This window comes from Dama dama, chromosome 11 (genome assembly GCF_033118175.1).
Source record: "Dama dama isolate Ldn47 chromosome 11, ASM3311817v1, whole genome shotgun sequence".
In the NCBI taxonomy this organism is placed as follows: Eukaryota; Metazoa; Chordata; class Mammalia; order Artiodactyla; family Cervidae; genus Dama; species Dama dama.
The window spans coordinates 45,207,893-45,235,487 of NC_083691.1; the positions used below are offsets into that span (position 1 = coordinate 45,207,893).

General features: G+C 36.1%; 1 protein-coding gene across 6 annotated transcripts in view; it reads left to right on the forward strand.

The window, feature by feature from the left end:
- The window catches only part of USP34 (ubiquitin specific peptidase 34), a 223,009-nt gene that overhangs the window by 23,239 nt on the left and 172,175 nt on the right, over positions 1–27,595 (forward strand). For all 6 annotated transcript variants that reach the window (XM_061155228.1, XM_061155230.1, XM_061155226.1 and 3 more), the window contains exon 2: positions 18,010–18,097. In XM_061155228.1, the coding sequence (XP_061011211.1) occupies positions 18,010–18,097 (88 nt within the window). The remainder of the gene's footprint in view (positions 1–18,009; positions 18,098–27,595) is intronic.

The following is a 27,595-nucleotide window of genomic DNA, read 5'->3' on the forward strand; positions in this document are numbered from 1 at the left end:
GGTTAATGAATTTGTTGTTTCTAAATTAGTAAATATTCCTAAATTTTAGTTCAAAACACAATAAATGATAAATATAAATCACCTAAACATAAGTTCTTTTAAGTCTTCAGTTTTTAAGCAGGTAATGGAACCCTGAAAACGAAGTTTGTTTATGCTGGGCTGCATAATCTTAAAAATTTTCTCTTGCTTATTTGGGACTTTGTTACTCTAATCCCTTCATCATGGAGATTACTCAGGGTTTAGTCATTTGCTGTGTATGTTATAAAGAGGTTGAAGCAAGGGTTCAGTCTACTCCCATGACTTCATTATGTTTCAGAGTATATTTCCTACCCGGATTGATTTTCCAAGTGTCAGAACAATGTCCTTAACTTAGTGCTAGACATTTCTGTTTTAGTATCCTTTGTCTTCAAAAGGCTTCCCTTGTGGCTCAGTTGGTAAAGAAATCCGCCTGCAATGCGGGAGACCTGGGTTCGATCCCTGGGTTGGGAAGATTCCCTGGAGAAGGGAAAGGCTATCCACTCCAGTATTCTGGCCTGGAGAATTCCATGGACTGTATAATCTATGGGGTCGCAAAGAGTTGGACACGACTGAGTGACTTTCCCTTTCACTTTGTCTTCAGATTCAGCAGAAGTGAAACTGAGTACTTCCGTGTTGTGCTCATACTCATTTTCCTGCTTGCTGCTTTACCTGCATCTGCTTAACTATGAATTTCTCACACCGGAGTTTATTTTAGTACCTGTCCTCCCTTTCAGACTTTAGAATAGTGCTTCTGAAACTTTAATGTACATATGAATGACCGGGAGATTTTTTTTTAAAACACAGATTAACTCAAGCATTCTGGAACTTTGCCTGAGATTCTTCATTCAGACAAAGTTTGCAGATGCTGCTGATCTCATTGGTTCTTAGAACATTCATTGAGTAGCAAGGCCTTAGACTACATTAATGTCATTATTCTGCTCTTGTTTTTTTATACTGTTGTTGTATTTTGATTACATATATTTTTAAAGTTCCAAAAGACGTTAATCAAGTCAATATTCAATTAGGTTTACCCACATTTATCCTTTTAGTTGCTCTTCATTCTTTTTTGCATCTCTGGGCTTTCATCTGGGATCATTTTTCTTTCAGCATTTTCTTTAATGTGGTTATGCTGTGGATGATCTTTCCTGTATTTGCTTGTCTTTTTTCTTAAATTTTAAGAAGTTTATTGTTTTCGCTGAGCTGGGTCTTCGTCGCTGTGCAGGCTTTTCTCCAGCTGCAGAGAGCAGGGGCTGCTACTCTCGTGGTGCTCAAACTGCCCCTCGCGGTGGCTTTTGTTTTGGAGCGCGGGTTCGGAAGTTGCACCTCCCAGGCTCCAGAGCACAGACTCAATAGTTGTGGCACACAGGCTTAACTGGTCAGATGTCTGTGGGATCCTCCCGGCTTGGGATTAAACCCATGTCTCTTGCATTGACAGATTTTTTTTTTTTTTTTTTAACCATTGAGCCACCAGGGAATCTCCTGTTTATCTTTTAAAATGAAAACAAAATATATTTTCAGACAAGCAAACACTGAAATAGGGTATTGAATTACAAATTTGTGAATGCTATTGCTGCTTTTAATAAGTCATTTTATTAAAAAATTTTTTTTTGGCCTGTCTGCGTCTCTCTTTGTATTTATTTGCTTGGGATTCATTCTTGAATCCGGTTTAAGTTTTAAAAAATTAGTCTTGTAATTATTTTTTCAGGTGTATGTCCTGCTACATGATTTTGGCCTTTTGGAGTTTGTTTTATAAACTCTGTGCTTTTCAATCATCTTCCTTGTCTCTTTTGCTCTGTTCTGTGTTTTCCATCCTTTTGTCTTTTGTGTGTGTACTTCAGTCTAGATACTTTATTTAAAAAATATTTATTTACTTGATTTTATTTTTGACTGCATCGGGTCATAGTTGTGGCAAGTGGGATCTTTGCTGCAGTTTGTAGACTTCTCTAGTTGTGGCGCTTGGGCTTAGTTACCCTGTGGCATGTGGGACCTGAATTCCCCAGCAAGGATCAACTCCACGTTCCAGGCATTGGAAGGTGAATTCTTAACCACTGTTCCACCAAGGAAGTCCCTAGATACTTATTTATATTTGACCTTTCTTCCTTTTCCTAATCCTTCCTTAAATTGTATGTAATCTAGTATTAAAGCCATCTATTGAGAGCTTAATTTCAGTTACTGTATATTTAATTCTAAAGCTTTTGATTCTCTTTTAATAGATTTTAGAACTTTGTTGTAATTCTGTATCTTGATATTTTGAACATGCTGGTATTATAAAATTCAGGTCTGATAAATCTATCTCATTTTTTGTCTTACTGTTTTTTTTTTCCCCTCTCTTTGTTTTGATTATGTGGTTTATGGTCTTTTTTTGGGTATACTTTAGTGTGTTTTTTTTTTTTTTTTTTAACTTTGTTATAGAAAGAGTTAAACAAACAAAGAGTTAAATAGTCATGTGTAGAAGTAGGAAGACTCATATTAATGATATTTATGAACCTCTCACCCAATCAGTAATTATTAACTCATAGGCAATTTGTTTTTATTTGTTACCTTTGTACATTTCAGTGTAGCTCTCTAAAAGACAAATGCTTAAAAAAATATGTATTCATAGTATCATTGGTACAGTTAAAAACTTAATATACAGAGTATCTAGTGAGCAAATTTCTCTCATAGTCTAAAGTTTTTAAAGTTTTGTTGTTTAATTTTTCCTTTATTTTGAATCTAGATTCAGTTGAAGTCTATTGTAGTTGCTAATTCTTCTTCTTCTTTTTTTTTTTTTTGGTGGCTGTGCTGCATGGCTTTCAGGGTCTTAGTTCCCTAACCAGGGATTGAACACATCCCCTTGACAGTGAAATTGTGGAGTCCTAACCACTGGACTGCCAGGGAGTTCCTGAATTTATTCATCTTATAACTAGATGTTTGTACTCTTTGACTGACATCATCTCATTTATCCCGCCTCCACTCTGCTGGTAACCACCATTCTGCTGTCTTTTTCTCTTGAGTTGAGCTTTTTAAGATTCATGCATAAGTGAGACCAAGTAGTGTTTGTCTTTCTCTGACCTATTTCACTTAGCATAATGTCTTCAAGGTCCATCCATGTTATCACAAATGGCTGAATTTATTCCATTGTATGTATGAACCACATCTTTCTTACCCATTCATCCATCAGTGAACATGTAGGTTGCTTTGAGGCTTTTTGTTGTGAAAAATGCTGCATTGAACATGGAGGTATAGTATAGATGTCCTATTGAGGTAGTAATCCATTTCATTATGATACGTACCCATAAGTGGGATTACTAGATTATGTTCTATTTTTGCATTTTTTGAGAAACCACCATACTGTTCTACACTGTGGCTGTACCAATTTACATTCCTGTTTACTGTGCACCAAGGTTCCCTTTTCTCCAAATCATCACAAATTACTTGTTACCATTTGTCTTTTTTTATAATGGTCTTTCTAACAGATGTGAGGTAATAGCTCATTGTAGTTCATTTGCATTCCCCTAATGATTAGTAATGTTGAACATCTTTTAAGTAACCATTGGCTATTTGTATTAATATTTTGTCTTTGGAAGAATGTCTGTTCAGGTCATTTGTCATTTTTAATTGTTTATTTGATTTTTTTGCTTATGAGTTTCTTGTATATTTTAGATATTAACCATTTATAAAATAAATGGTTTGCACATACTGTCTCCCTTTCTGTAGGCTGATTGTTTCTTTTGCTATGCAGAAGCTTCTTTGATTTAGTCCTACTTGTTTATTTTGTTGTTGCTGCTTGTGCTTTTGGTTGTGATAGCCAAAAAAATTGTTAACCAAGACCACTGTCAAGTAACTTTTCCTTTATGATTTTGGTTTCAGATCTGATACATGAGTCTATAATCCATTTTGAGTTAATTTTTGTGTCTGATGCAAGATAAGGGTCCAATTTCATGCTGTTACAAGAGCTATTCAGTTTTCCCAGCACCCTGTGCTGAAGAGACTGTTCTTTCCCCATTGAATATTCTTGGCTTCCTTGCCAAATATTAGTTAACCGTTTATGCGTGGGTTTATTTCTGGCCCTTTCTTTCTGTTCCATTCATCTGTGTGTCTGTTTTTATGCCAGTGCTGTACTGTTTTGATTATCATAATTTTGTAATATAATTTGAAATAAGGAGTTGTAATGCCTCTAGCTTTGTTCTTTCTCAGAATTGCTCTGGCTATTCGGAGACTTTCGTGGTTTCATGTGAATTTTAGGAATGTTTTTTCTACTTTTTTGAAAATGCCTTTGAAAGTTTGAGGGATTGCATTGAATTTTTATTTTTATTTTTTATTTTTTGCATTGAACTTTTAAATGGTTTTAGGTATTATGGACATTTTAACAATGTTAATTCTTCTGCTCTTTGAACACAAGACGTCTTTCCATTTATTTGTGTCTTCTTTAGTTTCCTTCCTCCTTGTCTTATAGTTTACAGATTTTCCACCTTCTTGTTTTTTTTAAATATGAATATTTTTACTTCTGAATATTTTATATGATGCTACTGTAGATGAGATTTTTTTTAAATGAGATTGTTTTCTTTTTCAGATAATTCATTGTTAGTATATTGGAAAATAGCTTATTTCTCTATGTTGATGTTGTATCCTGCTACTTTAGTGGATTTGTTCACTCTTAACAGTTTTTTGTTTGTTTTTGGTGGAGTCTTTAGAATTATTTTATTTTACTGTTTTATATTTTGACTCGATCTTCATTGTATCATGTGGGTTTCGCATTGTGGTGTTGGAGCTTCTCGTTGCAGTGTATGGGCTTAGTATCCCCCAGGGTATGTGGGCTCTTAATTCCCTGGCTAGAGATCGGACCTGTGTCCCTTGCATTGGAAGGCAAATTCTTAACCAGTGGACCACCAGGAAAGTTCTAGGATTTCTTTATGTGTGAGAGGTGATCATGTCATCTGCAAACATGATACTCATACCAGGGATGAATCCCACTTGATGATGATGTGTTGTTGTTCAGTCACCAAATTGTATCCAACTCTTCTTGACCCCATCCACTGCAGCATGCCAGGCTTCCCGGTCCCTCACCATCTCCTAGAGTTTGCCTAAGTTCTTGTCCATTGAATTGATGATAATTGTGTACAATCCTTTTAAGGTGCTGTTGAATTTGGTTTGCTAGTTTTTTTTTTTTTTTTTGGTTTGCTAGTATTTTAAGAGTTTTTGCATGTATGTTCATCAGAAATATTGACCTGTAGCTTTCTTGTATCCTTGTTGGACTGTGGTATCAGGGTGATGCTGACAGGTGATAACGGTAAATGAGTTTGGGAATTTTCATTTTTTTTTCAGTTTTTTCTTTTAAGGATCTGAAAAGGATTAGTGTTGATTATTCTTTAAATATTTGGTAGACTTTGCCAGTGAAACTATCTGGTCCTTGACTTTCATTGTTGGGAAGTTTTGATTACTAATTCCACTCCCCTGATAATTATTGGTCTGTTCAGATTTTGTTTATGATTCAGTCTTTGTTGTATGTTCTTAGATATTTGTCCATTTTTGTAGGTTGTCTAACTTGTTGGCTTATATTGTTTATGTTCTTGCTGTTCAGTCACTCAGTTGTGTCTGACTCTTTGTGACCCTATGTTCTCCAGCACGCCAGGCTTCCCTGTCCATCATCTCCTGGAGCTTGCTTAAAGTCAGGAAAACATCAGGTTTACATCTTTTTTCTATTGGGTGTCCATTAACATTATCTTAGCTATATTTATTTTTAGCAGTTTTGCCACTTAACCTTTATGCTAAGAGTTAACTGATTGATACACCACCATATTATAGTAAAAGCCTTCATTTCTGAAGGACAACTATTCTGGGTTTCTTGGTTGGCAGTTTTTTTCTTTCAGTGCTTTGAATATATCATCCCATTCTTACTGGACTTATAAGGTTTCTTCTGAGAAATCCACCAATATAGCCTTATGGGGTTCCTTTGTGAGGAAACTCTTTTTTCTCTTTCAGATAATTTCATTATAATATTTTTGGGGGGATCTTTTTGAGTTGAAATTTTTGGGGAATTACGAGTTTCATGAACCATGGAGGTCCAAATATGTTTGTAGATTTGGACAGTTCCCAGCCGTTATTTCTTTGTAAACTACTGCTCCTTTACCTTCCTTTTCCTTCTTGGACTTCAGTAATGCGTAGGTTATTTCTCTCATTGGTATCCCAGTTTCTGTGGGCTTCCTCTACTCTTCTTTGTTTGTTCTTCTCTGCTTGGATAATTTCAGTTGAACTGTCTTCCACTTCATAGTTTCTTAATCAAGTCTGCCATTGATGCTCGTCACATTTTTATTTCATTCATTGTATTTTTTAGTCCTGGAGTTTTTGCTTGTCTGTTTTATTATAATTTCTTCTTCTTTTTTTTTTTTTAGCTTCTCATTTTGTTTGCATTATTTTCTGATTTCATTGAAATTCTCTTTCTGTGTTTTCTTGGAGCTCACCGACCTTCCTTAAAACAACTTCTTTGAAAAAAAACAAAAACAAAAACAACTTCTTTGAATTATTTATTTGACAAAATTGCAGATCTCCATTTCCTTAGAGTTGGTTACTGGAAAATTATTGTGTTCCCTTGGTGATTTAATGTTAACCTTGATTTTTCATGTTCTGTGGTGCCTTGAGTTGCTGTTTTTGCCTGTAGGGATGCAGTAGTCTTCAGTTCTTTACTGACAGGCTTTGGGAGAGACATGTCTTTTGTGAGCCCTGTTAAGAATTGTGAGGCTTTCTCAGACCTTTTAAAGTGGATGTGTCTGTTCCTCATTTCTTACTCTCTTTTGGAGCATAATTCTAAGATTGTGTATCCTCTCCTGATCTTGCAAATCCTGGTTGAGTGCTGACAGCCTCTCATTTGCTTTTCCTGCAGCTGTGCTGACTTCTCAGGTTGGGCTACTTTCTCCCACTTCTGCAGAGTCTGGACAGCTTTTTGCTCATGCTCACTAATTGTCTGTGAAGGCTTGCTCTTGCTGCCCTTAGGGGTGCAGTCAAGGGACCAGCCACAGGGTGGGAGTGTGTGAGTGAGGTACATGGAAAGTCCTGGGTGCTTATGTGGGGTTGGGGCATCTTCAGACAAGATCTCTCTTGGCACTGTGCTGTGTGAACTTGGGGGAAGGGTGTCACAGGTAAAGTGAAATTGTTCCTCTTAATCTCTTAAGTGTGTCCCAGTCTTGGATTTTTTTTTTTTTTGCATCAGAACTTCTCTGCTGTACTCCTAGACATCCACAGAGGCACTGTTATCTGTGGTGATTCTTAAAATCAGTGTTCTTTGGAAAATGGTAGAAAGCTCCCATTTTGCTATTTTGATGACATCACTATTTACTGATGTACTTATACAACTCAAGCTTAGATTTGTCTTTTGTATAATATTAATATAACTAATTAAAATGGAAATAAACTATGTTGTCTATGTATCTGACATTTTTTTCACTTGTATTCATTGTAAGTTATCCATGTTGCTTATTAGCATATCAGTAGTCTGTTTCTTTTCATTGTTGACTAGAAAACTATAGTTTTTTTCTTCTTTGGACAGGTGGTTTGTTTCTAGCTTGAGGCTGCTTCAGTTCAGTTCAGTCGCTCAGTCGTGTCCAACTCTTTGCGACCCCATGGACTGCAGCATGCCAGGCCTCCCTCTCCATCACCAACTCCCGGAGTTTACCCAAATTCATGTCCATCAAGTCAGTGATGCCATCCAACCACCTCATCCTCTGTCGTCCCCTTCTCCTGCCCTCAATCTTTCCCAGCATCAGGGTCTTTCCAATGAGTCAGTTATTTGCATCAGGTGGTCAAAGTATTGGAGTTTCAGGTTCAGCATCAGTCCTTTCAATGAGTATTCAAGACTGATTTCCTTTGGGATGGACTGGTTGGATCTCCTTGCAGTCCAAGGGAGTCTCAAGAGTCTTCTCCAACACCACAGTTCAAAATCATCAATTCTTTGGTGCTCAGCTTTCTTCACAGTCCAACTCTCACATCCATACATGACCACTGGAAAAACCATAGCCTTGACTAGATGGACCTTTGTTGGCAAAGTAATGTCTCTGCTTTTTAATATGCTGTCTAGGTTGGTCATAACTTTCCTTCCAAGGAGTAAGCATCTTTTAATTTCATGGCTGCAATCACCATCTGCAGTGATTTTGGAGCCCAGAAAAATAAAGTCAGCCACTGTTTCCACTGTTTCCCCATCTATTTGCCATGAAGTGATGGGACTGGATGCCATGATCTTAGTTTTCTGAATATTGAGCTTTAAGCCAACTTTTTCACTCTCCTCTTTCACTTTCATCAAGAGGCTCTTTATTTCTTCTTTTCTTTCTTCCATAAGGGTGGTGTCATCTGCATATCCGAGCTTATTGATATTTCTCCCGGCAGTCTTGATTCCAGCTTGTGCTTCTGCCAGCCCAGTGTTTCTCATGATGCACTCTGCATATAAGTGAAATAAACAGGGTGACAATATACAGCCTTGACGTACTCCTTTTCCTATTTGGAACCAGTCTGTTGTTCCATGTCCAGTTCTAATGGTTGCTTCCTGACATGCATACAGATTTCTCAAGAGGCAGGTCAGGTGGTCTGGTATTCCAGTCTCTTTAAGTATTTCCCACAGTTTGAGGCTGCTTAAATAGTTTTTATTTATTTTGCTTTTTTGTGGTGGTGTTGCTTCATTGGCTACCTGCCCGGACTAATTCTATAAATTCTGGTTGCCGTGCTGTTTGTAGTCACTGATGTGTGTTTACAGACAGACAGACCAAGACAGCTTTCTGTGAGTCCTTCCTCACTCAGGATAGCTTAGTGGTTTTGCTTATTTGTTTCTTGAAACTATTTTAGTTTCCTGGTACCCTTGTTAACCTTTCTTTGGTTTGTTTATTCTTGCTATTTATCTGTTGAAGAAACTACTCATTACCTGTATCATTCCACCCATAAAGGTTTTTCATTTTGGATCTTGCTGTTGTATCCTTGTGAAATTATAGCACATTTTTCCTGTCTCCTGTATTTTTATAATTTGATTATTAGATTTAGAGGCTGGATTAGATTTAGATTAGATTTCTTGGCAAGACTTTTATAGAATGTGTTGTATTCTGTCAGAAGGCAGATAATGTCGTGTTGTTGCTTTTTTCTTATAATGCCAGCAGCCATTGCCTAGATCTTCTACTTCATTATTAGTTGTGAAATAGTGATATTCTTTTTAAAAATAATTTTATTTCTTATTTTTGGCTGTGCGGGGTCTTTGTTGCTGCATAGGCTTTTCTCTGATGGCAGAGTGGGCGCTGCTGTCTCGTGGTGTGCGGGCTGCTCGCTGCATGGTCTCGCTCGTGGAGCACAGGCTCTCGTGTCAGGGCCAGTGGTTGTGGCGCGTGGGCTCAGCAGTTGGAGCTCCTGAGCACAGGCCCTGTAGTGGGGACGCGTGGGCTCAGTTGCTCCGCGCGTGTGGGATCTTCCAGGATCAGGGACCAAACCTGTGTCCCCTGCAGTGGCAGGTGGATTCTTTACTACTGAGCCACTAGGGAAGCCCCCAAATGGTGATATTCTAATCCTGTCTTTTGTTTTTTTTTTTAATTGGCTGGTCTATCTGTATAAGTAGAAACTTCCTTTTAGTACCTGTTACTCTGAATTACTGTTTGTACAGGAAGGATACATTTCTCAGTTTTCTCCTTTTATTTTCCATATAAAGTGAATTCTTTAAAACTTTTAATATCTGATTGAAATTGGTCCCTTTTTTTTTTTTCAGGATTATTATAACATTATGTCATTAAAAAGTAATGTTTTTAGTTTTATTCACCTAACTTTTGGAGAGTTATTTTATATCAGTTTATAAAGAGAACCCTCTCCTTTCCTAATGCATAGTTTCTCATGATCAGGATGACTTTAACTTGTATTGGTAGACTTTTAGGTTATTTCCAGTCTTTTGGTATTCAAAACAGTGTTAAGTTGAGTATCATTGGGTGCTATTTTAGATGAGAAAAAGTGTGTTAGAAAAAGAGGATTAAAATAGTACTCGGGATCAGTGTGTTTTTCATTTTGATAAATACTGTCTAATTTTTACTGATGTATGAAAGCATAAGTATGTATGTAGGAGGAGAAGGGGATGACAGAGGATTAGATGGTTGGATGGCATCACCAGCTCAATGGATATGAGTTTGAGTAAGCTCAGGGAGAAGGTGAAGGACAGGGAAGCTTGGCATGCTGCAGCCTGTGGGATCACAAAGAGTTGGACATGACTGAGCAACTGAACAACAACAAATGTTTTCTTTTGAGTTTATCAATACTAAGTGTTATTTAAACTTTTTGCAATCTATTGGTAAGAAAATACTGTACTTGAGTGGTATGTTTGAACCTGATCTGTATCATTTTTTCTTTTTTAATCCTATTTACTTTTTAAACCTATTACTATTTTAATCCTATTTACTTTTTTTTTACCTATTTAGTTTTTCTAATGTTTTCTAATGTTTATTTGAGCTCAGAGAGGTTACTGTTTTGTAAAGACTTTTCCTGGTTTGTGGTTCCTTTGAGGTTTTGCTTTTTGTTGTTTTTATCTATAATTAAACTTTTTATGTGCTCAGTTGTATCAATTCAGAACAGTTTAAAAATGCCACTGCCATCTTCTATGTTATCTAGTATTTCAGTTGACTTTAAAGACTCCCAAACTACAGATAGGACCTGACTTGCAACTTTGTGATGGTGAGAAAGTGATATACATTCAGTGGAAACTGTACTTTGAATTTTGGTCTTTTCCTGAGCTAGCAATATGTATGATACTCTTGTATGAGGATGGACAGCAACAGTAAGCCCCATAGCTTGCAGTCAACCTTGCTCCCAGTCAACTTTGCAGTCTTGAGGGTAAACAGCTGATATATTTACATTCTGTACCCTTAGAGCCACTCTGATTTTAACTTTAAATACATTTATTAGATAAATTCCATGAGAGGTTCAGCAGTTTACTATAAAACAGGCTTTGTGTTAGATGATTTTGCCCAGCTGTAGGCTAATATAAGTGTTCTGAGCATATTTAAGGTAGGTGAGGCTAAGCTATGATGCTTGGTAGATGAGATGTATTAAGTGACTTTTCACTATTTATAGTATTTTCAACTTACAATGGGTTTATAGTTAGGTAATCACATTGTAAATCAAGAATAGTCTGTAATAATTATTTGTTAATTTTTCATGAGTTTGCTCATTTAGGTTTACCCATGTGTTTATTTCCTTCTTAGGGATTTTTTTTTTTTCTTTTTTCTGCTTTTTGCTCTTAGATTCTTTTCCTTTTCCCCCCTTCTTCCCCCTTTGGAAATACCTCTTAATCTTTTTTAAAATTTGATTTTCTATTCATGACCAGTCAGTGATAAACATAATACATTTGTCCAAAGTTTTGTTTCACCCTTCCCCTTGAGGTCTACCCTTGGTATCAAATTCTAGATTGAGGCTTACTTGGGTGTACAATTGTAGATTAACCATTATTTTAACATTGTTTTAATGTTTTAAAGAACAGTTTTTTCTTTTGGTTAGAAGTCTGCCTCTCAATCCGTGTTGTCGTTACTCTATGTAGTCTTTTTCTCTGAAGATTTTACTAAAATTTTCTTTGGAAAGTTTCTAATATGTGCAAAAGAATAATACACTTATGGTATTAAAAGGTAAAATTTGTCAGTAGTTCATCCAAATTCATAACTATGTAGTACCTTTCTTTAATTGGCTTGTATTCACTTAACTGGCCCCTTGAATGGTCTTTTAAATGTGTTTGTAACTCTATGTCAAGTAGTTAACACTTTACCTTCAAGGCAACCGGTTTTAAAGAATTTATGACATGATTGTTGACCGAATTTCCTGATAGCATCTTGTTCATTATTTAGTGAATCAAGCCTTAGATATATTAGCTGCCTCAACAGCTTTATCTTCACATTTCTTTATTGAGCTGTTACCTAGTACATTATGTTTCTTGTAATTGTCTCTTCCTTTGCACATAATGATCCTTCTGACTAGGATTCCATCGCCTGTGAGCTTCTTTGTCATCACTCCTCCTTCTTATTCCTTTTCCACTGTCCTTCTTGCTTCCCTTTTTACTAATTCCTATCTTTCCGTTATTTCTTTTAGGGAACTTTCCTTAGTCTTTTCCAAGACTTTGTTTCCACTTCCTGCTTGTTAGATTAAGAAAAAAAAAGTTGGAGTTAATGATGATGAATTGTACTAAAAAAGTTCTCTTGAACTAGATATTGTTCAAATAGGATTGGGAAATTTTTTAAAAGTGTAGAAAGTATTCTGTATTTAGATTGCTTTGCAAATTGTTTAAACTACTGTGATGGCTGAAGTGGAAATGACAACCAGTGTACTGCTTTTATTCTTTTGAAATACAAGATGCAGAACTCCTGTCAGTGGACCAAAATCCTAAGAAAAGGTCCTGTGTCAAAAGATCAGTGAATATGTATTATTCCAAGTTTTAAAATGATGCATTAGTTGTAATTTCTATATACCCAAGGAACAGCTCAGGCTAGGTGTGCTAGCTGGTTCTGGTCTCCTGGGTTGTTCATACTTATTCTAACCGTTTTACCCACCTGCATAGGTCTCTGTGGCTAACCTTGCTGCTGGCTAGGGTTCTGGATAGGGCCCAGCTTCTTGCATGTACCATTCTTTTGGGACTTTGCTGAGAGTATGCCGTCTCCTACATACAAATGAGTTTCATTTCAAGAGTGTGTTTTTAAGTCCAGTGAAGTTAGCCTAGGTACCCAACTAATACAATCAGTTATATGGTATTGTACTATAATAGATTTGACACTTTTCACAGAAATAATACATATAAGACAAAAATGACAACATTTTTAATCTTTTAAATTTTAATTTCAAGTACAATACCTTGAAGAGTAAAGTAGTATAGTACAACAGCTGGTATACAGGGTCTGGCATCAAGTGAATAGAAGAGTCGCTGACTGTAGGAGGGAGAGGAGATGGTAGAGTACTGCTGTACTCCGCGCACTGTACAGTCCAGGACACGCGCACAGCCGCTTGTAGGGGATGCTTGCATGTCATCATTTGTGAGGCACGTGAATTGACTTAGGTGATTGGGCATGCAAACACACATTCACATCTTTGAAAGTTTGCAACTTGAAGGTTCATATGTAGGGGGCTTTTGTACCCTTCTTACTGGCTTGTAAGAAGTATATGAGGTTGTGTTCAGCACTTTTGGCCTGGTCGGTGGTCATGAAGTTTTTCATCTGATAATTGTGAGATTGTGTATGGGAATACTTACCCTTTGCTTGGGGTAAGATCTTGGTCATATCTACTAGTGGTTTCTTACTAGACTTGTGGGTTTATGCCTCTTATCCTCATATGTTTCCTTTTGGAATTGTGCTTGCCATCATATCATCATAATGTCCATTTGTGGTTTTGAGGTTTTCATGAGCATTTTCTTTTTAAATCTTAAGTGATGAGAACCATTTACTTTTCACCTTATTTCCATCCTGCTACCTCACGCATTGTGTCAGTTGGATATATTTCTTTCAGCTACTGAACTTTCTTCCTTTTGAGGGATGTCTGATTACCCAGCCTTAATGTTTCCAATTCCACTTTGATCTCTTCTCTTGGGCTATTATTTTTGGTGTTCTCTAGCTCTTGCCTGGAAAATTCCATGGACTGAGGAGCCTGGTAGGCTATAGTCCATGGGATCGCAGAGTTGGACACAACTGAGCAACTTTACTTTACTTTACTTTAGATCTGTGTGACAATCCTCCCACTGTTCCCTCTTATCTGTCTGGGTGGTTGGCCCTTTAGAGTTGGAATACAGTTTCTCTTCTATAGGAAATGGTGGAAGGATTTCTTAAAGTTGCCTCTCTTCTTTCCTTTATTATATTGTGGACTTTAATGGATCTTTTGTAAAGATCAGTGGCTTCTTTTAAACTGAAATTTGGGCTTCTGTTTTTTTTTTTTAATGATTTTTAATTGTAGAAAACACATAACATGAATTTTCTCAGCTATTTTTAAAAAAATATTGGAGTGTAGTTCATTTATAATGTGTTAGTTCCTGGTGTACAGCAAAGTGACTTGTTTATATATATATATATTTATATTTTCATGATAGGTTATTCCAAGATATTGAATACAGTTCCCTGTGCTGTACAGTAGGAATTTGTTTATTTCATCTTAACCATTTCTAAGTGTACGGTTTAGTGTTAAGAATATTTACATCGTTAGGCAACAGATCTTCAGAACTTTTTCATCTTGAAAACTGAAACTCTGTACCCATTAAACAATTTCTCACTTCCATCTCCCACTGACGACCACCTTTCTACTTTGTTTTTGGTGGATTTGTTTACTCAAGATCTTTTATAAGTAGAATCATAACAGTATTTTGTTTTTTTGTGCCTGGCTTATTTACTTGGCATGATGTCCTCAAGGCTCATTCATGTTGTAGCATGTGATGGGATTTTCATCTTTTTTTAAGGCAAAATAACATTCTTCTGTATGTATGTAGCACTTTTTGTTTATTCATCTGTTTGTATACATTTGAGTTACTTCTATCTCTTGCCTATTGTGAATAATGCTGCTATGAACATAGGTGTACAAATATCTCTTTGAGGTTCACTTTTCAATTCTTTTTCATATATATACCCAGAAGTGGAATTGCTGAATCACATGGTAATTCTTTTTGAAATCTTTTGAGGAAGTACTGTATTCTTTTCCATAGGAGTCGCACCATTTAGTATTCCCACCAGCATTGCTCAAGGCTTTGAGTTTCTCCACATCCTCATCTATATCTGTTATTTTATGATATTTTAATAGTAGCTATCTTAAAAAAAATTATTTAATGGTTGTGCTGGGTCTTCGTTGCTCTTGGCTTTTCTCTAGTGGCGAGCAGAGGCTACTCTCTAGTGGCCATGCATGGTCTTCTCAGTGCAGTGGCTTCTCTTGTTGAAGAGCATGAACTCTAGGATGCGTGGGCTTCAGTAGTTGCAGCACTTGGGCTCAGTAGTTGTGGCTCCGAGACTCTAGAGCACAGGCTCAGTATTGTGGTGCATGGGCTTAGTTGCTCTGCAGCATGTGGGATCTTCCTAGACAAGGATCAAACCTGTGTCTTCTGCATTGTCAGGCAGTTCTTTACCACTAAGCCACCGGGGAAGTGGGGAAGGCAGTGGCACCCCGCTCCAGTACTCTTGCCTGGAAAATCCCATGGACGGAGGAGCCTGGTAGGCTGCAGTCCATGGGGTTGCTAAGAGTCGGACATGACTGAGCAACTTCCTTTCACTTTTCACTTTCATGCATTGGAGAAAGAAATGGCAACCCACTCCATTGTTCTTGCCTGGAGAATCCCAGGGACCGGGGAGCCTGGTGGTCTGCCGTCTGTGGGGTCGCACAGAGTCGGACACAACTGAGGTGGCTTAGCAGCAGCAGCAGCAGGGAGGCCCAGTAGTAGTCGTCTTAATGGGTGTGAAGGGATAGCTCATTGTGGTTTTTTATTTGTGTACTTTGTTTTGAAATCATGAGATTTGAGACTTCCATCTTTGTTCTTGTTTTACAAAATTGTTTTGGTTATTTGGGATCCTTTGAAATTCTATATAAATCTAAGGGTAGAATTTTGTATTTCTGCAAAAACACTGTTGGGATTTTGGTAGGGATTGTATTGACTGTACACTTTGGACTGTGTTGACACTTAATGACATTAAAGTTCCATGGATATGTGACTTCTGTTTATTTGTATCTAATTTGTGGAACTCCATGGACTGCAGCATGCCAGGCTTCCCTGTCCATTACCAGCTCCCAAAGTTTACTCAAACTCATGTCCATTGAGTCGGTGATGCCATCCAACCATCTGATCATTCTCTGTTGTCCTGTTCTCCTCCTGCCTTCAGTCTTTTCGGCCTTCAGAGTGTTTTCAAGTGAGTTCATTCTTTGCATCAGGTGGCCAAAGTATTGGAGTTTCAGGTTCAGCATCAGTCCTTCCAATGAGTATTCAAGACTGATTTCCTTTAGGATGGACTGGTTGGATCACCTTGCTGTCCAAGGGACTCTGAAGAGTCTTCTCCAACACCACAGTTAAAAAGCATCAATTCTTTGGCGCTCAGCTTTCTTTATAGTCCAACTCTCACATCCTTACATGACTACTGGAAAAACCATAGCTTTGACTAGATGGACCTTTGTTGGCAAAGTAATGTCTCTGCTTTTTAACATGCTGTCTAGGTTGGTCATAACTTTTCTTCCAAGGAGCAGGCGTCTTAATTTCATGGCTGCAGTCACCATCTGCAGAGATTTTGGAGCCCCCCAAAATAAAGTCTGTCACTGTTGCTAGTGTTTCCCCATCTATTTGCCATGAAGTGATGGGACCGGATGCCATGATCTTAGTTTTCTGAATGTTGAGTTTTAAGCCAACTTTTTCACTCTCCTCTCTCATTTTCATCAAGAGGTTCTTTAGTTCTTCTTCACTTTCTGCCTTAAGGGTGGTGTCATTTGCATATCTGAGATTATTGGTATTTCATCCGGCAATCTTGATTCCAGCTTGTGCTTCTTCTGGCCCAGCGTTTCTCATGATGTACTCTGCATATAGGTTAAATAAGCAGGGTGACAATATACAGCCTTGATGTTCTCCTTTCCTGACTTGGAACCAGTCTGTTGTTCCATGTCCAGTTCTAACTGTTGCTTCTTGACCTGCATACAGATTTCTCAGGAGGCAGGTCAGGTGGTCTGATATTTATTTGTTTATTGTTTATTGTGATCCACACAGTTTATTGTGACCCATACAGTCAAAGGTATATAGTCTGATCTAGAACAGGGAGAGGTTTTTATTTTTACAAACAAAAGTTAAGCCATACACAGTTAGTAAGTAGTGGAAGGATGTTAGTATAATGGAACATCTTACTAGTTCATATGAGATTTTCCACCATCACATTGTTTTATAGTGATTCATGCAAGGTTTCTTGTGATTAAAGACAAGACTCTAGTAGTATATGAAAAAAGAGTAACAAAGCTGACATTCCTCAAAAATGCCTTCTTGTGCATGTGATTGCTTTATTGCCTTCAAGAACTCCTGTATTTTCTACTTTGTAGAGCTGTGTGGCGATGCAGTCATAAAAAAATGATAGATTCATGAGAATGATTACATTCGATCTTTAATTTTTTGGAAATGATCTTTGTTAGAATTGAATGCCCTCAAGCACCTTCATATCAAAAGATGAAGCATGAACCTCATGGTTTAAAGCTGAAGAATGTTGATTGACACTAGTTAGCACAAATGTCAGTAGGTTTAACTGTGCTTGTATTTTGTAAAAAAGCTTAAATCAGACTAGTTACTGGTTTTATCAGTGCTCTGGTTATGGTTTCACAGGTTGTGAGTAGTCTGCTGGTAACATTTTATTGTTAGTCTCATTTTCTTTATTGCAAGATTTTATATTATGTGAGGATTCATAGCAATGTTTACATGACACAGTAGGGAATGCCTGTACAGAGAGATTAAATGTTTTCAATATGAAACTCTTGGCTTTCAGCTATCTGAATGTTCCAAACCCAGCTCTCTCTGGTTCAGCATCTCCAGAGAAACTTTTGGAGGTCCGGTGTGTGTGTGTGTGTGTGTGTGCGCCACAAAGGTGGGTGGGGTGGGAGGGCAGTCAAGGGTATGGGGGTTTGTCTAACTGCTTCTTAATAAGACTCTACTATTTTTTAGCCTCATTTATATTCCTCCTTTTAGAAGTACTCAGTGTTTCTAATTTCTGAGTTTTTCTGAGACTTTGTGGACAAAGTATCATATTAGTCATTAATTAAACAGATCTATTTTCTTTAGTGAAAGCAAAAGCAGATTACGTGAAATATTTGTAAGTCTAGTTTTTTTTTTTTTTAAAGTATTGGCTTTTTTTTTTATTCCGGCTACTATGTGTAGCATGCAGGATCTTAGTTCCCCAACCAGGGATTGAACCTGTGTACCCTGCAGTGGGAGCATGGAGTCTTAGCCATTGGACTGCCAGGGAAGTCCCTGTTGACTTTAATATTGGTTTAGCATTGTTTATTCATAATTTAAAAGTTACTTTTTCTACTTTCTTTCAGTATCCGATATAGAAGGTGGTGATGGACTGCAGCTCAGAAAGGAACATACTCTCAAAATATTTGCTTATATCAATTCCTGGACACAGAGGTATGCGTCTTTAAGTACTTTGAAGACTAACTTTGTGAGTTGTATTTTACTTTATATTTTAATTTTTTGTTTTTTTGGTCACACCCACGTCGCTTATATTATCTTAGTTCCCCAACCAGGGATTGACTTTCACTCTTGGCAGTGAAAGCATGGAGTTCTAACCACTGGATCGCCAGGGAATTTTTAGTTACATTCTTTTTTTTTTTGAAAAGCTTCATTTATTCATTTAGGCCATGCCGCAGGGCTTATGGAATCTTAGTTCCCTGACCAGGGATTGAACCTATACCCCTGCAGTGGAAGCTCAAGTACTAGACCACCAGGGAATTCCCCCTTGTTGTATTTTAAATTAACATTGTCATCAAATTTTTTCTTTAGGGTTTTGGTTACCTTTTGTCATTAAATCACAGTTTATCAATATTAAATCTTCTCCAGTTATTCTTGGGATCATTCATGGTTTTTAAAACATGAATTGTTTAGAAATATGGGAATGATTCTGTCATTACTTAGAAACATGGAATTGACTGGAATGGTAAAAAATAGTTATTTTGAGAGATTGAACAATCATTATGTCATAGCTAGAGATCTATAACAAGCTTAATCTTTTAAAACAGTATTATAGTAGAGGACACTTTGACCGTTCTGGAAGCTACTTTCTATTTGTTCCTTCCATAATAATTATGTATATTAGGTTAATTTTAAAATTTCATATATATATATATATATATATAGAAAGAATAAAATTTTACAGAACAGTCATTAATATAACCAGTGTTTAGCAGGGATTTGCAAATTACTGTTCCTCGACATGAGTTTAGCTGGTCATAGCTAAAAAATTTGTTTACTTACGTACCTATTTGTTTAAAGATTCTTAGCTCTTCTGAAATTTTCTGGGAAAAGAAAATGTTTGAAGCATTGTGTGCAGTGATTAATGAACACGTTAAATACAGTAATAACATAGGTGAATGTAGTGAGGTAACAGACTGATCATGGAGTTTATCAGAATAGTTTAATTTCAAATAGCATTTGCTCTACAGTAACATCCCTTTATCCTGCGTTTTCTCTTTCTCTCTTGTCAATAAAGCGGTGCTTGTATTTGTTCTAAAAAGATTGTAGATTTTAAAACATAAGTGCCATTATTATTGGGCATTTCTTTTCTGAGTCTCATTGACCTGAGTTTCTTTTGACTTAAGTTTATCTGTGCTTGCTGTTTGTCCCTTTCATTATGGGTAGGATAGATGATTGGATATTTCATAATACTAATATGTTAATGGTTTAAAATTAACATTAACAATCTAAAGTATTTGCTGAGAAATGATGCATTTGAGTCATAATTTTGAATTTATTGGAACTACAGCTCGGTAGCAACATGTTATTTACTGGGATAAAATCTTATTCCTGATTTCAGGATTTATAAGTGCACCACTAAATAAAATGAAATTCAGAGAATTACCCTTTTCCTGGCGCCTCACCACTAGTTATCAGTGGAGCTGAATGAGTCCTTTCCTATTTCACATTTATCCTGGATGTATACTCTTAATCCTTTTATCAGGAAGCTTTAACTTGGAGTCTGTGGATTGGGAATGAAAATATAAATGAAATTTTGATATGTACAGTTTTAGGCAGTAATTTGTAGCTTTCACTGTAGAGACTCTGCCTTTTATCTGATGCTGTTCCAGAATATAGTGGTTAAGAGTGTGGCCTTGGAGCTGGGTAGATGTGGCTTCCAGTCCTCCATCACCTGTGTACTAGGTGATTATGACAAATTAGCTAACTTCTGTAAACTCTTACTTCCTTATTTGTGAAATGAGTAATAATAAAGCTACTACTGTCTTCATGGGTTTGAAGAAACAAGATACTTAGTACAGTATCTAAACAAAGGAACTTAATTAAACACCTATTTTAATTAAAATTGTTAAAACTTATTTTAGAAAATGAAATGTATGTTGAAGGGGTACATAAGCTAAAGAATGAAATGTCAAATTGGAAAACAGTTTGTCATATCTATAATGCTGTTCACATGTTGATAAGTAGCAGTAGTTTTTAGCTGATAGTAAAAAGTACCAAAAAGTAGAATATTACACTTTTAATTGTTCATACTGATAGAAGAGAGAAGTGACAATAAAATATCCAGTTGGATTGCAGTGCTGTATAGTAAAAGTTGTTGCCTATTCCCCTGCTCTGCCCTCCTGCTCCTATTTCTCTCTAGGGCATCAAAAAATATTGTTGCTTAGGTTAAGATTATGATTCTTGTAGGGGATAATTGGCTACTAATAAGACACAGTTAATTTACAAAAGAAATTCTTAACTTGGTGGCTCATGACCAAGAAAGGTCCCTCAATGTACCTTAGTGCACAGATGGACCCATGACATCTCATACAAAATGTTCTCTATAGGTTTTCTGGGAGAAAAGTGTTAACTTTAAAAAGATTATCAGTGATGAAGAATCATTTTTCTGATATATTGATTGGCCAGGAAATAGGTGGAGAATGTTCACTTGAAAATGCAGTATGTTAAAAGTTTAATATTTATAGAAATTGCTAAGCCTTTAGTATTTTATAAATTTCCTCCTGTTTAAAGGATATATTTACTGTAAAAATCTTTTTAGAAAATACAGAAGGTCAAAGTTTAAAAGAAAAATATGCCATCACCCAGCTTAACAACTGGTAAATTTTTTTGGCATAACCTTGGTGTAAGATTGGAAACAGTACAGTTTAAAGTTTTACAAAAATGTGATTATAAAACTGTATCTTTTATAAACTGACTTTTTCCATGTGAACTGTGATCAGTCTCTATATCATTTTTTTTTAAACTGTTTTATATTGGAATATAATCAGTTAACAATGTTGTGGTAGTTTTAGGTGCACAGCAGAATGACTGTGTCATCCTTATTTTGTCATCATTTTTAATTACTTTATCACAGTAATATAGCTGTCACTTCTTTGTAAGATTTAAGAAGTTATGTATGTTACTTTAACAGATTATCATTATTTTATCACTATTGGAATGGGAAATTGGAATGAAATGGGAAATAAAATGAATTCTCTGAGAAAGGGGAGAGAATATTAGAATAAATTTAAGAATATAAATTTGGAAAAGAGCATGTATGAATCTGAAAGGAAATGTCATTAATGATGAAGACATTTGCTTCTACAAGGCAACGTCCTTCTTGTTGGAATTACTGCCAGTTTTTTTTTTTTTTTGACTCGTTTAAAGCCTATTATAAAATAGGCTTATCATGTTTATATCTTGCAGATGCTTTAGTAGCCATTCAGGTTTCCTCATTGTCTCCTGCCAGTCTACTTTCTAATCTTATTTCTCCCCTGAAAGAGTTCTGAGTGCTGCTGCTAAATCACTTTAGTCGTGTCCGACTCTGTGCGACCCCATAGATGGAAGCCCACCAGGCTCCTCCGTCCCTGGGATTCTCCAGGCAAGAACACTGGAGTGGGTTGCCATTTCCTTCTCCAATGCATGAAAGTGAAAAGTGAAAGGGAAGTCGCTCAGTCGTGTCCGACTCTTAGCGACCCCATGGACTGCAGCCTACCAGGCTTCTCTATCTGTGGGATTTTCCAGGCAAGAGTACTGGAGTGGGGTGCCATTGCCTTCTCCCATTCTGAGTGCTAGGTAGGGGGTGATTCTTTGTATTTTCAGGCTAAAAACTGTACCTTTCTTACTTTTCATTTGTTAGTTAATAAATATTTGAGGCCGTTGCTTATTTTCATTATTTTAAACAGCTTTATTTTTATTTTAAAACTGTTTAAGAATGGTTTTAGATACTACTGCTTTTGAATAGGTTCATGTGTATTCTCCACTGTTTAAGAGTTTAGTCTTTATTTTGGTATTAGGAAATGTGGCCAGTGGGGTATTGATATTGACCACTATTCAAAATAGTGCTTTTCAGAAATTAGCTCATAGATAAGCTTTTGCTAAGATTGGATACTGTGGATGAACCGTTCTTTCTCATGTTTAGCAGTACCAGGCCAGGAAAATGTTAGATCCATTGGAATATTTGTTAGATCAAATTATGGAATCCAGGTTGAAATAATTTAATTTTGATATATAGCTTCCGCATGAATGTGTAGTTAGTATTTTTATTATATTAATTAATGCTACATATTTTATGTTGTGGGCTTCCCAAGTGGCTTAGTGGATAAAGAATCGGCTTGTAATGCAGGAGACATGGGTTTGATCCCTGGGTTGGGAAGATTCCCTGGAGTAAGAAATGGCAGCCCACTCCAGGATTCTTACCTGGAGAATCCCATGGATAGAGGAAGCCTGGTGGGCTACAGTCCATAGGGTCACAAAGATTCATATATGATTGAAGTGACTGAGCACACATGCATTTTATGTTATCATTTAGAAATTTTTATCATTCTGTGTTCTTAAGTGTAAGCGTACTCCACTCACATAGGCAGCTCAAAATTCTACTTAAGTAATAAAGTCTTTATCAGGCTGGTAGTGATAGGGGTAGGACTGAGAAGAAAATAGGTTAAGCTCAGGTAGTCAAAGGTAATGTATGATTTTGGTATACAAATACAAAGCAATATGTGTAGAGTTTAAAAAATAAAATGGGAGGAAAAGGCCTATAAAAAAGTCCATTGTCTCCTGTCTCCTCAGTCCCATTTCTGTTTTCAACTCTTTAAAATGTTGGTTTTGATATTAACTTATAAATAGTAATTATATTTCAGTTATGTTAAATCATATTGCTATTGCTTTATTAATTTTAGATATAATTTGTGAACTTCCTTTTCTGATGCATAATGGTTTCACCCACTTAACCTTCCCCATCCTCTCAATGTAGTTATGTCAGTTCTTGAGGTAGTTATAAAAATGAAAATAATTGCTCAGTGATTGCCAAAAAAGAGTCTGTGATTCACTTTATATCTTAAAAGATAGAAATTGTTTTTCTTTTGTTATTGTTTGTTTCATAGAGTTTACTGGCTTGTTTTTCATTTGATTAACTTTCTGGGTGGGAATTGTTTAATCTTACCCCGAATCTACAGCCCTACCCCAGTACTAGTTTTTACATTTTACACATTAAGTGATCTGTTATTTCTTTCCTTCCCTTCATCTCCTTTGGACTTCATCTTCCTACTCCAGTCTATATTGATTTCTCATTAGGGTTACTGAAACAGCTATCTTCTCTTTAGATCATCCTTGAAACTTCTTTTGCTTTTCTATTGTATTGGATCGCTGGTTTCATGGATTGCATGCCATCTTTATTAGTTTACTTCTTTGTTTTGTTTGGATGACATGTTTTCTGAGAAAAATTACATGGGAGATAAATGGTTTTTAGACCTTTGTGGCCTAAAAAAGAAATGTCTTTTCTGCCCTTACTTTTATTGATAACTTTTGTTGGATACAGAATACTAGGTAGAAAATTATTATCTGTCAGAATATTGAAAGTGTTATTCCATTGCATTTTATCTCCTAGGATTACTTTTATTTTTTTTTTCCCTAGGATTACTTTTGAGGAAGTATGCACTGTTTTTATTCCTGAGCTTTTCCATGTTACTCTTTTCACTCTCCCTGCAAGCTTTTAGGATCTTTATCCCTCCTTGGCTTGAGAAGTTTCATGGTGATATGTGTTCTGGTGGGTTTTCAGTTCTGAATTTTATTTTTATTTCATAGTTTCCTTAGCTCTGTATTTTCTGCTGTCTTCTTGCAAATATCAGTTAGAAATTATACCTCCTTGATTGATAGTTTTTCTTTTTCTCCCCATTATTTTTCTTTGTCTAGTCTACTTTCTGGGAGGTTTCTTCAGTTACACCTCTGGATCTTCTATTGAATTTTACAAATTGATGTAATTTTAATTTCTTTTTAAATTGTGAATGGTATATAAGCAAAAGCTATATAGTGCACATCTGTACACATTAAAAGACTCTGTTTTGTAACTGGAATGCGTTTTTTAACAGTGTTCTGTTGTTTCAGTAATCGAGTATCTTTCGTTTCTCTAAGGATATTAATTAAAACCTTTTTTCTTGCAGCATTTTATCTACTGCCTCTAAATTTCTTTTAATTTTTTGCTTTGATCTGTTTTTAGTGACACAGTTTTTCCTGGAAGGTCTTATTATCCTTGGCTATCTTTTTGTGGTTAAGAGAGGGCCACTGAAAAATAGATTGCAAGTTCTGTGTGAATGGGGCCTCTCAGATTTTGGCCTATACTGTATGATGTGGTAAAATGTTGAGCAGACTTTATTATAGGCATTTTCTCTTGCATTGTTCACATTTTCTAAGTCTTTCCCCTTGAGATACATTAATCTGATGGTTGGGCAGAGGATACTTGAGGGAGGTTCACCATTCAGTCATTATTTTACAGAATTCTCTCACTTTCAGTTACTTATATCCCTACCTTTTTCAGTATCTTATGTTCCTTAGTTTATCTTGTTCATTTTATGTACAGTAAGAATTTCTTCTTTTCCAGGGTCAGGTAGGGGTAGTATTCCTGCTGTCTGGAATGGGAGCCTGCAGGTTTTAACAGTACCTTTCATTTAGTTCTATTTCCTCTTATGCTTTATTTCTGCCTTCTGAGGTGTCTGAAGCTCTTTGGTCCTGAGCTTTTCCAGTGTTCTGTGGGGTGAATCTTGTTGCTGATAGTTTTCTCCTGTGGCCCCCTCTAAGTTTGTTTATTTGGAACACAGTTACTTATTTTTCCTCCCTTTTCTATCATCCAGAATTTTTTGCTGTCATCTTTTCTTCCATTATCTCTTTAATGATTTTTTTCCTTATGTATATTTGTAATGTGATTTACAACATAGAAGAAATAAATTTATTTGTAAAATCAGGTTGGGCTTAACTGAAAAAGTGATGTTTTTGTTTTAAAAAACTAAATTTCTTTCCCTTCTTGTATTGTGGGTGTGGATACAGAGAGACATGCTGAATTGAGAATTCAGATACCTAGACTTCTCAGAATTGAGTAGGTAGTACAGTGTATAATTTATGTAGTATATAATTATTTTAAAGATGTGTGTTTGTGTATTCACTTAGATCCTCAACTCTCCTTGAATGTGTATATTTTACATCTGTAAGAACCTAGATCCAGTTTGTTACTGTGTTCATATATCAATTTAGTACTTTAAGATTAGTTTCCTAGTCAGTTATTAAACAATTTAATGCTTATATCATGATAGTGAATTTAAATTTTATTTATTTCTTAATTTTATTTTATACTGGAGTATAGTTGATCTACAATATTGTATTAGTTTCAGGTGTATAGCAAAGTGTCTCAGTTACACATCTATCTATTCTTTTTCAGGTTCTTTTCTTTTATAGGTTATTACAGAATATTGAGTAGAGTTCACTGTGCTGTATAGTAGGTCTTTGTTGATAATCTGTTTCATATATAGTAGTATATATATGTTAATACCAAGTTCCTAAATTATCCCTCCCCCCTACCTTTCCTTTTTGGTAACCATAAATTCGTTTTTGAAGTCTGTGTTTTGTAAATAAGTTCATTTGTGTCTTTTTCTTTTTTTTAAGTTTCACATGTAAGAGATTATCATATGATATTTGACTTTCTCTGTCAGATTTACTTCACTTAGTATGATAATCTCTAGGTCCATCCCTGATGGTGAATTTTTAAAGTAAATTTGACTAACTCTTTGGTTTTACTGATCCGAAATCTGACCTTAAGTTTGTTTTTTGAGGAGAAACTCAAGATGCCATTTACACTAAAGATAGTCAAATGTATGATTCTTCCCTTTGGCCTTGGTTTTTCCTAAACCTAAAGAAAGAAGCTATTCAGAAAAATGTTGATTAATGTGTTTATTTTTCTTCTTGTAGGAATTGTAATATTATAGAACTTAAATCTGGAGGAGGCCTTAGAGATAAAATCCCTTTCATTTTGCCATCTAGAAAATAGTCCTGATGTATCATTTATGTATTTCTATGTAACAAAGTACTCCTAAATTAGTGTTTTAAAAACAGCAATAGGGAATTCTCTGGTGGTCCAGTGGCTAAGACTTTGTGCTCCCAATGCAGGGGCCTGGGTTTGATCCCTGGTCATGGAGCTACATCCCCCATGCTGCAACTAAGTCCTGGCACAGCCAAATAAATAATTGAAAAAAAAAACAAAAACACACACAAGCATTTATTATCCTGAGAGATACATTTATTATCTCAATTATAAACATTTATCATCAATTACTGTATGAGTAAGAGTTTGGAGGTGGTTTAGTTGGTTGGTTCCGGTTGTAGTCATGACCTTACATGAGACTGGAGGATCTATTTCCAGGTTGACTCACTTTCATGGTTGGCAAATAGGGTGGTTAGTGGAAGGCTAGTTTTTTCTCATGTGGACCTTGCTGTGGACTCCTTGAGTGTCTTACATGTTAGCTGGCTTCCTTCAGAGTGAGTGATCCAAAAGAGCAAGGCAGAAGCAAGGTCTTTTATGACCTAGTCTTAGATGTCACACATGGTCATTTCTGCCACATTCCGTTCAGTAGTCATTAAGTCCGGTCCACATTCAAGAGGAGGAAAATTGGGCTTCTCTTTTTAAAGGGAAGAGTGTTAAAGAATTTGTGGCCATACTTCAAATCTTCCACACCTAGAGAAAATGAAATAATTCTTACATGGCCATACAGGAAGTTGGTGATCTTTTTGGTACAATAAGAGTTTTGATTTGTTTTGATAAATAGATGCAGATTGTGATAGTCACTTAACTGTCATCTATCTTTGGATACATTATAACCTGGTACTTGTGTATCATTTACTTACTGATTCACCAGACCCCTTTGATTATTTATAAAATGCTAGGCATTGTGCTAAGTGAACATGTCTAAGAGAACTGTAATTTTGTGTAATAATTAGACTCTTATTTTATTCTTGTTTTTCACTGGAACTGAAGTAAGTGTGTATGTGTGTTATTCCTAGACACTTTGGATCTGCCAGAGAGGGCGGGAATGTCCTTCTAAATAACCTCCAAGTAAATTGTCGTTTTTGGCCACTGCACAGCTGGCATGTGGGATCTTCATTCCCTGACCAGAGTGGAAGTAGAGTCTTAACCATTGGGCTGCCAGGAAAGTCCCAAGAAAATGATTTTTATTTACTTATTTTTATTAAAAAATTTTTTTTTGGCAGTGCTGTGTCTTCATTGTGGTGCAGGGGCTTCTTGTTGTGGCATGTGGGATCTTAGTTCCCCAACCAGGGATTGAACCTGCATCCTCCCTTTTGAAGTCAGATTCTTAACTACCATACTACCAGGGTAGTCCCCTGCAAATTTTTTTTAAATGTAACTTAAAAAGCTTTTATTGGGGTGTAGCTGATTAACAGTGTTGTGATAGTTGCAGGTGAATACCTAAGGGATTTGGCCATACATACACATTTATCCATTCTCCCCCCAAAATGTAAATTTTTTTATTAGTTGACAACAAAATCCCTTATGTAAGATAATGAGTCAGGTTTACTAACAAGGTATTCTATTATAGTCAGTTTCCTCATAACTTATTAAGCATGCATTAAGTACTTAGTACTTAGAGAAGAAAGATAACAGCCATAATTCTT